The sequence below is a fragment of the Belonocnema kinseyi genome, chromosome 8 (genome assembly GCF_010883055.1).
Source record: "Belonocnema kinseyi isolate 2016_QV_RU_SX_M_011 chromosome 8, B_treatae_v1, whole genome shotgun sequence".
Taxonomy (NCBI): Eukaryota; Metazoa; Arthropoda; class Insecta; order Hymenoptera; family Cynipidae; genus Belonocnema; species Belonocnema kinseyi.
Window position 1 is genome coordinate 88,238,857 of NC_046664.1, and position 16,201 is coordinate 88,255,057.

Here is a 16,201-nt window from a genome sequence, read left to right on the forward strand (position 1 = left end):
ATTGAATTACACATGTCGAGTATCAATGAATCTTCAAAGCTCACTGAAAATATTTGTGCTATGCTCCTCGCCATTAGTTGAGTCGAGCCCGAATAAAATTGCTTCGACTTGAGGTTGACTTGAGTTTGACTTAAGTTCGACTCCAAGACATCAATTTGTGGCTAAGATGAAGTTTCCTTGTCGCAAGACTTAAACATTGTCTTCAAAAAATTTAAATTTTAACTTTCTAGAAGGGTCTCCTAAGCCGTTAGAAATACGTAAAAACAAACAACATTTTCGGTATCCTCACCAAACAAGTATGATATAAATGAAAAGCCGTAAATAGATTGATTAAATATATATACATATATTGTATAAAAATATACAAGATTGTTTAATCATTAACAAAGATTAGTGCTTATGACAGTCAGAATGACCCTTTTTGTTATGTCAGGTATACACTCAAGTTTATAAATTCCTTGTCTTGGAGTCTTAAAAATTTGACTATATTCCTTCAAGGTAAATTGGAGTCTGGCTCTGTCTTAAAACTGAGACATGCTCAAGTCAAACTTTTCGGCTTCAGCATGTCTTGATTGGGGTCAATTCAAGTCGAAACCAAGTCGAAGGATTTTTACTCGGCAGTCCACCCGTTTCTAGCTGCCCGGAGAGAGAATATCAAAAATATTTGTTCTAACCCTCACCGAATTTCGTTAAGCCTAGACACGGCTAAAAATCTTACGTGGTTTTTAAATTTCCTCAATATAAATATGGACTTTCATTTTCATGAAAATATAAAAACAGCTCCTGCAAAGTATTATGTGCATCTTTCTGTGGTTTATGTAAATCTTCAGTTTATGAGCACGTTGAGCACTTTGTATAGAAGGCACTTTATCCTGGCATACAAAACTATATTTTAAGAATCATAAAATAAAAAAGCAGCCATTTAGGGTCCCTTGTTTGCTTTATCGTTTATTTATCGTATAGAATATCAGGGCTGCTGCAGTCTAAATATTGATACGTGATAATCATACGTTTCTTTATAAATTGAAGAAATAAAGTAAAAACATTTTTACCAAGATCTGGTTTTAAATTACGGTTTTATGCTAAAAAATTTTAATTAGGTAGGCTTGATGTATTTTCGTTTTGATCTTCGAAAAGAAGGATATAGGGTCATAATTTAGATTTTTCAAGGTTCCTGACAATTACTTCATAAAAATTAGAACCAACCTGATATAAATTGAATCTTGGAATAAATGGTGATGCCGAAAATAAACAACGAAATAGGAAAAATAAGCAAATTATATGAAAAAAATATGTCTATAGTAATCAAAATTAATTTGGTGTGTGTAGCTACTGTCACAATCTAAACAATAAAATTGTATCCAATAACAATCTTGAAATTTAGAATCTCTTTTAACTAATCATCCTAATATCTTGTTATAAATGATTCAGCAATACATGTAAAGAGGTCAACTAAAGCTTTTATATGACTTGCTATGTGAGCATGTGTGTATTAGAATGGTTTAAAAATAAAAAATTTTGGTACTGAAAAACATTACTAGGCGGAAAAGTAGGCATATTGGGATCGTAAAAACGTGTAATTAATTTGGAATTGATATTAAAATAAAATATAAAATAAAATATAACTTTAACTATTGAATATTCAATATTAAATAAATCAAGTATTAATAAAAATAAGATATTATGTATATGCTTTATGTATTCTATCTAATTCACCCTTACTTTTAGCCAATATTTTTAATACACCAGGGTGAAAAAATCGTTTAAATTCAGGAATCGAAATTCAAAAAACTTATTTGACCTGTAGAAATGTTAGGAAAAATTGAAATTCATGAAAATTTAAAAATTCTGTGAACGAGATATTTCTCAACATTTTTTCTGAACGCTGGTAACCCTTTTGCGGAATGATCATTTCAAATTCCAAAATTTTTTATTTTTGACCCATTTTAGTGTATATTCATATTTTGACAAACTTCGATATATCAAGTTTACTCAAAACTTTGTATACCAACGTGTTTCTGGAGACAAGCAATATTTTGTCAAACTTGTATTGAATATTTTCCCCTCCTGCCCTCTATAAAACGCCCCCCCTTCTCACCGCCAATGGTTTTATTGCGATTGAATACACTTTAACATATTTACTCTGTTTTTAAAGGCGTTACTCACTCGGTGGGGAAGGGAGTAATGTGAGGAAGGTGTTATAGAATGTTTAGATAGATCTAGAATTCTCTTTTTATTTATTTAAATAATACGTTCGTTCCGCAACAGTGCTCCGACCCAGGTTGCAGATTAATTGCGCTAGCAATCACCCCAAGTAAAGAGCCTCACAAAGCTGCCACGTGAGGTCTTTTGTTTTAGGCGTCATTCACTCTACTGGCACCACGAAGGAATAATAAGGAGACTTAACTCCGTTCCCTTACTTGGCAATAGAAACATTACCGTAAGTGATACGCACATTACAGGAAGATCTTATATTTGAGTGCGCAGGTGCACAGTTGTCCTCTTCCTACACATGGAAAAGTGTGCGAGTGAGAAAGTTTGTCAAATTGACGTAAGTTTGGAGGTTCTGTTTGTTTGTTTTGATGCAAGTGTCAGAAATGTGTTCTAAGCCACGAGGTGTCAAGTTCCGAGTTGTAGACGAAGTTACACGCCGAAGAAGGCAAATACACTTCGTTTCTTTTAAAGACTTCACTGTAAGTACAATAAAAGTCTAATATATTTGATTGTTTTACCTCACTGTCATTGAGCCTTAAGAATCTTTAGCCTATTTATTATATTACAAATTTAAAAGGTATTTACCTATACGTTTCCTTCTCAAAATCTGTTAACACATTTTTCCAGCAAGTACCGAAAATACTGTTTATATATTTATTTTGTGTATCTTTCGTATGATGATCAACAAAAGAACACAACCTCTAACTTATGTCAATTTGACAAACTTTTTCACTCGCACACTTTTCCATGTATAGGAAGAGGACAACTGCGCACCTGCGCACTCAAATCTAAGATCTTCCTGTAATGTGCGTATCACTTACGGTAATGTTTCTATTGCCAGTTTCAGATGGCTTCCCACTGGCAGTTGGGTCTCCTTATTATTCCTTCGTGACTGGCACTAATTTTATTAACTATTTGTCGCCATACTTTTCTGTCCTGACATACTTCTCTAGCTTTCTTCACGTCCATGCATTTTTTTATGCAACTCTCGCGTTTCTGTGGCTTCTTATGTCTCTTCTATTTAGGATATCATACACACATTCTAACCACTTTTTCAATGGTCTGCTTGTGGCCACACTGCCATTTACTTTGCATGATACATTTATTTCGTTAGTCGTTCATTTGGACTTCTCTCAACATGCCCGAACCATATCTTAACCGATTTCTTTCCCATGTGTCTACTAGCGTCTCTTCTGCACCACATTCTTTTAGAATTATCTCGTTACTTACTTTGTCCATTAGGGATTTCGCGCTTATTATGTGCATGAATCTCATGTCAATTGCGTTAGTGTTACTCTTATCTTCTTCTTGATAAGTCCATGTCGCGCTACCGAATAGTACAGTCGGTACAAATATAGAATTATGTATTACCATTTTAGCTGCATTTGATAAATGTTTGTTCAAATTTCTTTGCAAGTCTTCGATTGATCCTTATCATCTGCGAAGGCTAGCCCACGTACTCTTACTGTTTTGAGATCTGCATCTTCTTAGAGCCATGAAGACATAACGCTAACTTGTAACACCTTGCATAATAGCGAAACAGTCACTCAGTTTCCCATTCAACCTTACACTTGTTTTGCCACCCGTATAATATTGCCGTAAATATTGAACCTTCCTTTTTATAACAAACTAATTTTAATATTGACGCCAGCCGTTTTCATTTTTAATCATATGATTATTATATTATTTTAAATTGATGTGTCACGCTTAAGATGGTTAAAGCTAAATATGTCGAAGGCATTTTTGTTAGAGTTGCGCGGGGCTGTCCCGGTATATATTTTTAGTCACAGACCAAAGATATTTGCACAGACGCACTTTTTTAATGCAATCATGTGATCTTGATAAGAGCAGTCTGCCTGATTATACATATTGGATAAATCCTGGCGTTTACCATATTATCGACGGATGGAGTTGTAGTTAAATGCATGATAGGGAATTAGCACATTATTATTATTTATTACTATATTTATTACTATTACTATTATTACTGAAGTTATATTACTATTTTTATTTATTACTATAATTATTATTACTTATTATTTATTTATTATTATTAATATTGTTTTTTCTGTAAGGCCCTTTTTTAGCGGTTTTCATTTTTTACACATGACACGTATAAAAACTAGAGCGAAGCGCGAGGGCGTACCCTCGCCCTCTAGGCGCGCTCAAACTTGGCGCGAAGCGCTGTACGCCCGGCGCGCAATGAGAATGTGGACGCCCGGCGGGCATATTTTTGTTTGACCTGAACATCGCTGCCTTATTCCGTCTACCTGTGAGTATAGCGTGCTCGAAGTTTCTGCCTATTGATCCCCTGCCTTTATTCACCTGCCTTTTAATCACTTTAAAAAACTTTAAACACGTTTTTCTCAAAACAACGTTTTCAATGTCTAGCTGCATCGCTTTTTTTTTTATTTTTCGTCAATACTTTACACCCAAGTGTCATTTCGTAGCTGGTGTCATACTGATTCCACAGCACTTTGATTTTTTCGTTTTGGTCAAGACGTTCTTGAGTTCTGATGGAGCTACCTAACCTATCCATTTTTTCGGCGTTACGTTCAACTGCAGTTTTTGTATTTAAATATTAATAAAAATGAATGGAAAAATTTTCTTCATAAATTTGACGACTTGATTTATCAAACCCAATAAGTTTATATAAATATCTATTATAAATTTTTTTTTAAATCGCGAAAATAGCAATTTTTCGAGCGTCCAAAGTAGACTAACCCCTTAAGTAAAAACACGTTCTTTCTTTTAAATAAACAATTGAAAAGTAATATTTTTCAGAATAATTTCTTTCAATAAAACAGATGCTCCGTTATCCATAAATTTAGATCTGGAGATCAACGCTCCTGTTTTGGAAATTGATCTCAACTTTTCTTTGTTCATTCTCTCGCGGCGACGATAAGTTAACAAGCTTCGGAATGCACCAAAAGATTGCGCGGATGGGGCGTTCCACAGGTGCATCCCGAGAGTGATAATTAATGTCGCCCTATTGATAAGAGATAAGTGAGAGGAATTACTAGCACCAAGAGGAATATATACGGTAATCGAGAAGGTAGGGTGAAGAAAAGGTGGACGAATGGATAAGAGATCTGTGAGAGAAAGAAAGAGTGCGCGATGAGTGGAAGGGTTTTGAAAGGGGCAGAATGGAATGGATGAAGAGGATGAAGAGGAAAACGAATGTGATACGAGGGGTGGAAAGGGAAAGCGTCTGCGCCTAGGAGTAGCGCGCCAAGGACAAAAGGGGTGGAATTGTGTGATGCTGATCGCGGCATCCCTCAGTGCGATCCCTCAGTCGGGATGCCGGGACGTGTTGAGTCCTCTCGTCCTTCAGCTCCGCGATGATCAGTGAACGTGTTTCGCGATCTAACCGCCACCGAGAGGCGAAGGTTTCTTGTCGACTTTTCTTCTTTCTTGTTTACATCGCTCTCGTGCGCACCCAAACACCTCCAACTTTTGGTGAGTGAAAACAAATTTGTGTGTGTGTGTGTTTGTGCTTTAAAAAATTATTTGGATAAGAACATGTTTCTCTACGAATATATTTTTTATGACAAGAGGTCAGTTCTACACAATTCTTTAAGCAAAGTCAAAGGTTATAAAAAACGTCCTTCAAGCCCGATTAACATTCTGGTACAAGTGATTAAAAAATTTTGTGAAACTTTGAATTTTGGAAGATCAAGTAAGCAGGGGCGAAGAAGAGAATTTGACTTTAAGGACCTTTTCAAAATAAAAAACATTTTTTTTACTTTATATAACATACTCTATATCAATAAACTCTTTTCTTTTTATTTTGAGCTCAAATTAAAAAGTGCATAAAGATTTATGTATTTCAATTGTTACAATTATTTCAAATCTGAAGTTTATTTACCATTTCATTACTTTCTGCGTAATGTGAATTAAATATGAACCGCTATAAATAAATTTATATTAGTACTTACCGTTATATTACCATTCATTATTTAGGTGTCGAAAATATTAAAACTGATTCCATTTAAAATAAAGAAGCTTATAAATGACAGTACTTTTAGGCGGCAGTAAATCGTGAAATAAAATTTCACATTATATTTTATATCTTGAATGATATTTCACATGTATAGTACTTTTTCATTTTAATATATTTGAGTGAACCCTACATCACAGAGAAAATAAATGTGTGATACTTTCTTTGTTTTCTCTATTGCATTGAGGAAAGATTAATGACACTCCCTTGATAGCAGAGGCTAACTAAGTAGACAGAATTCAAGCTTTCACCTCAATTAACAAAGACATTTATTTCACAAAATATTTCATCCACCCCTATGAATATAATATCTTTCGTCTCATAGTTTATTCAGCCATCAGGATATAACTGTCTTGAGAATTTTATTACATTTTTTGAATTTATACTGATACTAAAACAAAACTTATAATTGGTTCTTACTTCAATTAAAGAAAAAAAACTAGTTTCATAAAACTGATCTATTTTTTCGGAGTATTTTTCTGAGCGCTTGAAGAACTTGCCACTTAAGAAGATGAATTGGGTCAGACAGGTCTTGATAGTTTTTTGGTTAAAATGTTTCCTTCGGCGAAAGAAGTAAACAAGTGAAAAAAGATCCCAAGTGACCTGTCCTTGTTACCACCTGGCGTACCTATCTAAGAAAAAGCATTTCTTCGTGATTTTGTGAGATTCTTATGTGTAAATGCCGATTAAATTTCGAAAGTTCGTTGCACTCTTTTCGCTCCAAGTTTCACAATATTTGCAAGGTGTATTTCAGTTGAGCCACTTCAAGCAGAGCTTTGATACTCTACCATAGCGAGAGCACGTGTTACACACCACGAAAAGTTAGCATGCTTATACTGTTAGCCACGGGTCGCTTGAGACCCATAAACTAGAACTTGTGTTTGCCACTTTGCAAAATAAAATTATTATGGCAGAGCACATAAATTATCACGGACTTTCTTGAGTTGAACACAATATAGATTTACTTCATAAGCAAATACAAATTATGGTTTAATATCATTATAGGATAATGAAACTGATAATTACATATTTAAAAATGACTTTAATAGAAGAATACTTTCAAAAGTACTTCTCCACCAAGATTGTATAAACGTTTCTGTGCTTAATATATTTAAGAGAATATTTGAAAACTTTGATGCCCCCAGAAAGATAGACTAACGATGTGATAAACTCTACTGATATCTAAAACTCTATTCGCCAATTTCTATCTCACGTGTCTTCACCGACGCCTAGTTTGCATAAGTTTATTAAAGAAGTTGAAAGCAATCATAGTATTAAGTTTGAGGAATCTTTCCATAGAAAGTTTGACTCAAGGACAGTTTCTGACAGATGCTAATAAACAGTTCCGCAGTTGGAATCTGAACTAGCTACACCCGCTTGGAAATTCCTCTCGCGTTCACGCGTTACGGCACACCACAAATGAAATTAACTTCGGGTGTTGAAAGGGATTACTAACGCATTAACTTTTGCCTTGACAAGTACTGGTGAACACGAGCAGAAACTCCTTATGTTGTAATTTGATTTTGAAGGACACAAATCTGGTACCAATTTCAAATACAGTTATCAGTGATAATTCATAATATAATTTATATAAATATTTCCTTTAATTTATTTTTATTATATTTACTGAACTCTTAGAGAATACTTAATATCAAGAATTTATTATCAGATATTATAATATTATATGCAGGCCAATTAAAAATCTTATCTGATAACGTATAATTTAATAGAGTATATTTATTATATAGTATTGGCTTTTACTTTATTTTGAACTAACAATTAAGTGGTGTTTCAAAAGTTTTCAAAATATGTTGTATTTATCTTTGGTACTAAGAGACATTTATAATTATCGATGGTATTCTCTTTCTGAATAAAAAATAATCTGCAGAGTAAACAAAGCACAATTAATTTATAAAACTTAATCTTTGTCCAGAATGTGTTTAGGAATAATAAATATAAATGTATAAAAAACATCCTGCCACACCACCTGTCCTAAACTACAAATTAAAAAGGGAAAATTCCTGATTAATAATAACAGAATTTTCTTAATATTTGAGATTCACAGATATAATTTATTTTGATTTTTAAAATATTAAAGTCATGAGTTGAGTACAATATCTTAGAGATGTCAATTTCGAAATTTTAGGATAAAACTCGAAAATAATTTTTTGCCCAAGCCCGATTGAAAACGCGCCATTGCTTGAATGCAAAGCAGCCGTATTGTGGCCCTTTTGTCCTAGTGAAGTTTGCACATGTGCACTTCGCCAATGGGTCGACATGAAAATTGACGCCCGCTACATGAAACTTTACGCCCTTCACATAAAACTTTATGTCTGTTACACATACTGCACCACGCAAGTTAAAATACAGATGAAATTATATTTAGCTTTAAAAAAAGTTGAATCGCTGAACTCCATAGTCCACCTTCTGCTAAGTACGCAATTTCTTTCTTCCACTTAGAACCTAACATAGTCAAGTACACCAAACATCCTCTATCTGCTTTAAATGCTTGTTTTCCAGGAATGTAGAAAACAAGTATCGTGTGTATCAAATGGTACTGTTTTATGCCTTCTTTACGCCTTTCATACATAATGTAAGAATTAAAAATATTTATAATGCAGACTAAAATTCTTTATTTTTTACTTACAAATATATAAGTTTGGTTAAAAATCAATTTCTGAACGTGTGATTTAAATAATAAAAAATAATCATCATTGTCTTTCAGTAATAATTTTTATCAAATCTCCGGTAACGCTATATACTAGTTAATCATACTATATAATTCAGAGAATGTCTTAACACGTTAAAGGCAAAATAAAACAAATGATGAAAATAGTCATTTTCCCCTATTTTGCATATATTTATGAAAGATTTCTTTTGTTTTATCATTGTTGCACGTTATGTTACACAACTTCTAGTAACATGTAAAATTCATATCCTTCTCAAATACTTTCCTGGATCTTTTAGTTTTATAGTTAAATACTCTGTTGGATTACTCTTTATTCAAAAACATCATTTTAAGTGGTTAACATTTTTTCTGTTTTCGAGAATATCTATATCAAAATTGTTAATTTTTTATGGGAATCAGCCTTAAAGACTCATACTATAACTTGGTTTAATTAAATGATTTAAATGTAAATTAAAAGAAAAAGACTTATGAGCGCAAAAATGAAGACACAGCTGAAATACTATTATTATACAGTACCAAATATTTATTATTTGAAAAATATAATTCCAGTCGAGTTTTATATCACACAGATACGTAGGTTTTCAAACTATAATAAACTATGAGAGAAAATATCTCTTTTTCCTTAAATCCTCACTGAACACGTACAAATATTTCCCATCGGATTTGGTTAAAGAAAATGTAAGTAGAAAAAACGAGGTTCTGATACATATATCTCCGAATATAATCATTACCATTATACAGTTGCACACTCACCTCGTCAATTTCTTTTAATGTAGAAATTTAAGTTCCTTCTCACCATTGATATTTTTTTCATCTGAGGAAAGGAAAAAAGCATCTAGAACTTTTTGTTGTTCTACTTGGATCTTAAAATCCTACAAATACGACCATTTCATTGAGACTCTAGTTCAATTAATTTTTTAACAAGGGTTCAGCAATTGTGGGATATGATGTCAACACTCATCCTTAGTGCAGTTTAGAGTGTACTCAAAGAAAGTACTGTTCCGTGCAATTCCTAGGTAATTAACATAACGGTGCTCTAGCTTTTTCACCAACTTGCTTTTATTTTTTCACTCTTACTTTACAATTGTATGGCAGTATTCATTTTTCTAAAGTGCGAGTTGAATTGTATGCAGAAAATAAAAGTCTTTTTTAGAATAACGAAGATGAAAAATTAGAAAAAATTGTTTTTGAAATAATTTATTGTTGTTAAATTATATTGATTAGGTGCCTAGATTTCTGCAAGCACTACAAATGTTATATCGAAGGGTTATTTAACAGTAAAAAATTACGCATACTTTCAGTAACATGAAAGTAAATTTTTTTCTATGTCTCAAAATATGTCAAATAAAGCACTTATGTGCATCATTTATATTTTAGCGACTGCAAACATTCATGAGATCCTTAATTAAAAACGCACACGTTTAATTGAAGTATAGAATCTATATATAATACAGTCTACGTTTCTTCTATACAAAAACTATTTTCTTTGTTATTTTTTTATATATACTGCCTGTGCACAAGCGTATAATATCACATTTAATGACAGTCTTGAAGAGTCGTCGTCTTTAGTCAAATGAAAATTATTTCTTCTTGAAGTATTGTATTTCGAACACAGAAATGATCAAAGAAAATGTACCTTTGCAGGTAGATTTTTATTACGCAACTGAGCATATCTCAATGAAGATAATTTGACGCCAACCTTTGAATATATAGTTGCTCATGAATAATTTCTTTTCCCAATGTTATATTGTTGAAAACATAGTACTCACAGAAGAGTAAGATATAAATCCACAAACACTGGAAAGGTCTAAATTTATATGCAAGAGGCAATTCTAATAATAATTTCATACCCCAAATCGAAATTTAACGATTCAAGCTTGAGTGCTGTTCATAACAAACACAATATTACTTATATTAGTCTCTCTGCTGCCAATCGAAAACAGAGTGCAATATTTAGGAGACACAACAGGAAGACATTTTTCGTGGACAGTTGTTGACCTCAGCGAGAAACAATAGCCAGCGCAAACGAGGTTCAAAGTTTGAAACCATAGAACTAAATTCTCTGCCCCCAACATCGAAGCTTTGCTTCCAAGTTTGGTACAATCGGTGTTGGAATCGTGTACTCCATAAATCTCAATGTGAATATCAATGTGTCTATATCTTTTCCTGTCTGAATTTCTTTCTTCGAGTTTCCGTAAATCTTCATTTCATGCTACCACATTATGGACCTGAAGTTTATTTATTTGATCTTCTGCCTCATGTGAATTCTCACTTGTCTTATGTATTGATCCTGCCTGAATGCTGGCAAGAAATCTTTTAAGTAAAGTTTGCGAGAGGTTGTAAGTAATTATTTTAAATAATAAGCCGACGTTAAGAACGAGGAAGTTCTTGTATTTTTAAATTATTATCTGACAGTGGTGTGTATACTTTTTTACTTGAACTTGCTCAAATTAGGCAGATTTTCTTCTATTTTAAATTAAGATAAGTTGAGCTTTCAATTAATGATAAACTCAGCTTAACTTAAAAATTCATATTCACTCACGAAACTCATCAACTCAATTTGATTTTATCAAAATAAAAAACATAAAATTTAGGCGCTAAATCATATATCTTTGTTTGACAGGCACATCAAGCTTTTTTTTAGTGAAACCCAACTCAGACTCAGGTTAACTTGAATCAAATGATTTTGGCACACCCGTGCTATTTGATATACTTTTTTCTTTTTCTTAAAACCAACTTTTTATGTGCATAATAGGCGGGAAAACTCTGATGGACAAAGTAAATAACGAGATAATTCTAAAAGAATGTGGTGCAGAAGAGACGCTAGTAGACACATGGGAAAGAAATCGGCTAAGATGGTTCGGATATGTTGATAGAATGCCAAATGAACGTCTAACGAAAGAAGTGTATCAAGGTAAAGTAAATGGCAGCGTGCCCAGAGGTAGACCGTGGAAATAATGGGTAAAATGTGTGAATGAGACTCTAGTTAGAAGAGACATAAGAAGTCACAGAAACACGAGAGCCTGCATAAAAAAGATGCATGGACATAAAATAAGCTAGAGAAGTATGCCAGGACAGGAAAGTATGGAGGCAAATAGTTAATAAAAAGAGTGTCAGTATTTTGAATGACGCCTGAAACAAAAGACCTTGGCCACTAATGGACCCAAGTGGGGAACCTTACATAACGACTTCATGAGGTTCTTCGCTTGGGGTGATTGCTAGAGGGATTGATCAGCAACCTGGGTCGGAGCAGTGTTACGGAACGAACGTGCTATTAAATCAAATAACACGAGAATTCTGGATCAATCTGAAAATTCTCTTTCCCTTCCACACACTACTCCTTTCCCCTACCGAGTGAGTCACGCCTACCCCGAAAGGGAAATGGCTTAACGGTGTAATAATAATAATAACTTTCTCTCATTTTTAGTAATCTAAACAACCATTTTCCATAAACCAGTTTTTATTTTCTTTAATAACCATGTGCCATAATGTGCATTACGTTGATTAAAATAAAAAAAGATGATTGACTTTTGTTATCTCCCATTAAGAGGAGTTAATTGGAAGAAAAATAATACAATGATTTCAAATATGGTCTTATTCTCAAATCACTAGTTGCATTATTTTTTCAATAGTTTCTTGACAAATTTACAAAGCAAAAAATGTTTGAAGTCCGAATAGATAAACATTAAAATTCAAAATTGAATAATTTCAAATGCTAAAAATGGTTATCCAGATACTAAAGGGCAATAGTGTACTTAACGGGAAAATGTAAGTGCATAGTGCTCCTTGATTCACTGTCAACTGTAAACAGGGCCCTACTCGTATACGTGTGATGCGTTTCAGAGTGAATCGACTCTGCAGTCCCTGAAAGTACACTTTCTCACATGATATCCGCTTTACAGCAAAGCGTCTACACCAGATTCAATTGAACGAATTTCTCGTGTTGCCCGGCTATAAGCTATTCATTCAATAATTTATGCTCCTGACTAAACGTCAATCGTGCTCCTGAAGAAGTTAAAGTCGCGATAATAGAAAAATGTTTCATTGTAGTGAATCAGACCGATTGAGAAATATTGAATTCGTTCATACTAAAAAAAAAATGTTGAAGGAATTATAAATTAATTCATCACGCTCGAGAGAAATGAAGAGAGACTAGAATGGAACTTTATTTCCATAATGTCATATCGTTTTAATTAAAAATTTCTCTTCTCCTCGCTAAATGTGCGACTAACTTGATAATTTAATTTGATGGATAGTTTTGCTAACAGTTTTAATTATCAATGTTGGTAGTCTAGGTGTATCAACGCTCAAATTAAACAAATGGTTAATTGAGTTATAAAGCTTTAACGACCTTTCGCATTACATGCCTGAAAAGTGACTTCCTAATTGGATTTTCACACCTAACGATAACGTCATTTAGACTTTGGACTAAAGAGATTCCAAATCACTAGGGTTTAAATAGATCATTAAATTGTTGTGCTTCCTCATATAGATTTTTTTTTATATAAGATTGAACCTTATCTGCAATCTGCAGATTTTTAAACCGAAATTGAACTTTATTTTGCAGCCTAACAATTTGTAAATACTTCAACCGATAAATGATCTGAGAAATTCAACATTCACAAGAACTTCTAAGCCCAACTAATATCCGTGTAAGAATAGGTGGCAATAGAATCCCAATAAGATTTTAATTATAAGTTTCATGAGTTAGACAAGTCGTAATTATGAAGTAAACATTTACGAAATTGTTGGCAAATACAATCATTTTGAGGGCCGATTTCGTTTCCCATCGGGCTCTAGTCACAAAATCGTTTCCACAAGAAATATTTTGTTTTCAAGAGGTGATTAGGTGACATGTGTTATACAAACTTCTAAACAAAAAGTTCTACGAAAAAAGTCCTGACCACAATTATTTATCTTGCGTTATAATTGAAATATTCGCTAAAATATGAATAAATTCAATTTTCTGATTTCATCAATAACCAAATAGTATGTGAACTAACCGAACGAACACATTTTTCTAAAAACTTTTTCCTTTAAAGGCTGGATATTCGATGCAATTAATTAATCCATATTTTACATTTTTTATTTACGTGACGTGTGAAAGATTTAAATAGATAATAAAATTAAAAAATACCTTTAGGGCACAGACACCTAGCCATGATTGGCAAATATTACTATCGAGAAAAATGATGCTAAATAACAATATTGTTATACAAATCAGATAATATAAAAATGCTAAACATTGTATAATTTCTTTGATTATTTAGACTTTAAGGAAAAAAAATTCTCAACAAAATATGTTCTTCCTATTGAGTTACAATCTCCTTGATTATTTATGACAACAACAAATAGAATTTATGCATAGTTTAGAAAATATTTTAATAATAACGCAAGAGAGAGAAAAAGTGATACAAACATTCTTGTAGAAGCTTTTGTAAATAATACCTTTGATTCTGGTGTACATTCAACATATTATTTCAAACTTTAAAAAATTTAGAGAAAAACAACCCTAGGGTTTTTAAGAAATATAGATTTGAAAATTCTCACAAAAACTGCCTCTATTTTGTCAATTTTGAAAGTCCTATAAATTTTCTGGTTTATTTCAAGAGAGAATGGAATGATCTATCTGGGCCCGATAGAAAATGCCCAATTTCTGCATTGCTTTAGATATTACAACACTTTCATTTTTTTCGATACATTCTTCAAATAGTACACCAACGTCGTCAACAATTTTTTTTTATAAAATCGAAGAAATACGTGTCATCAAAAATATTTATAGAAACAGCATATTTTTGCGAAAAGGATTCTGGTACTAAAACATGTATAGCCTGTGCGACTGGAAATGAATTCGACCAGGGCAAGAAGTACTAAAAAAGTTCCATTAAATTTTTTTTTCTCAATTTTGTTTAAGGTATAGCAATGACATTTTTAGAATAAAAATGTTTGATAAAAATGTCACACTTTTCTTTTTCTATTTTCCCCAAAAAAATCTATCCTTCTTCTGAAGTAGGGCTAAAGTACCAAAACTTCAAAAGTCGTCCGCTTTCAGAAGTAATTTTTTGGCGCATAAATTTGGAAATATAGAAATGTGGATAAAGATAGTGCAACTTTTCTAGTAGCTTATGATACCCGAATCCTATTTCAACTTTAATTTATTTGTGTATTTTATACCCTTTGGGAGTGCAGCATCTATTCATACCTTGAAAATCCCACTATTTGTACCTAAATTTTAGTACAAATAGCTCTCTTTTCTGATATTCGTACGGAATACTTGTGGAAAATAACTGAACTGAAGTTTTTCCAAAACTTTTGTCACAGCAAAAATAATAATAAAGCTGTGTTTGACCTTTTCTGGAAAGATAAATTTGTAATTGAGAATGTTAAATATTTTATACATTATTTGTCAAAAAATGGTATACTTTTTGGACATAACGTTAAGTAATTAAACGACCGTTCGAGATGTAAACGAATCCCTATTCTCTAGTACATTAAGAAACATAACCGTCTTCTTTCCTGTGAAAAGCAAGGTTTCGTAAAAACAGTTGAATTTTATGGAAATATAACCTATGTTGCATTCATAATAGATAGTCCCATTAAGGCCATGTGATGAGTGTAACACCTGATCAACTTAGTCCTAAGATCAATATTTTTTCACCCATATTGAAAAATAAAAGTTTAAACAACGCGGAAATTTTTTCCGGGAAATGTTAATAAATATTAAAGGATCGTTTGTAGCCTTGCAAAGAGTTGGAGAAAGAAAAAAGTTTGTTTATGCAAATAATGATTATCGACGGACATATTTAGGTTTTTACAGCAGAAGTTTTACTTTTAACCATGGATATAGGAAACACGGGACTTGGCATGCCATCCTAACTTGGCGAGCGGGGTTGAATCCACGGGAGGGAGGAGAATTCCATGAGTGGGGAGAGCCGCCATCTTACGATGCGCCATTTGATTATGCGCACGAACATTTTTGCCGACAAACTGTGCATGAAAATATAAACATGTGGGCTCTGCCATGTTTGTCGCGCGACATCAAAAGGTGGCGGACCTCCCCCCTCATTGCATCACCCCCGCAATGGCATGCCTGGTCCCTTGTTTCCTATGTCTATGCTTTTAACTTTCTCTGACGGTAATCATGCAATCTGTTTTACCCACAGACCCCTAGAAGTTCAAAGTTGTCTACTCGCTGCGCTAGTGCTGCTTTGACACGGCTGATACCAGACTGATACGTATGTCAGACCAAATATGTTTATTTGCATTTCAAGTGCAAACATTAGTTTTTGCATTATTGG

The 16,201-nt window shown here is 33.0% G+C and overlaps 1 protein-coding gene across 1 annotated transcript in view; it reads left to right on the forward strand.

Annotated features, from left to right (window-relative positions):
* The first annotated feature begins 5,544 nt into the window (after positions 1-5,544).
* The window catches only part of LOC117178288 (neurotrimin-like), a 271,766-nt gene continuing 261,109 nt past the window's right edge, over positions 5,545-16,201 (forward strand). Inside the window, exon 1 of the mRNA XM_033369653.1 lies at positions 5,545-5,673. Within this exon, the coding sequence (XP_033225544.1) occupies positions 5,556-5,673 (118 nt within the window). The 5' untranslated portion in view covers positions 5,545-5,555. The remainder of the gene's footprint in view (positions 5,674-16,201) is intronic.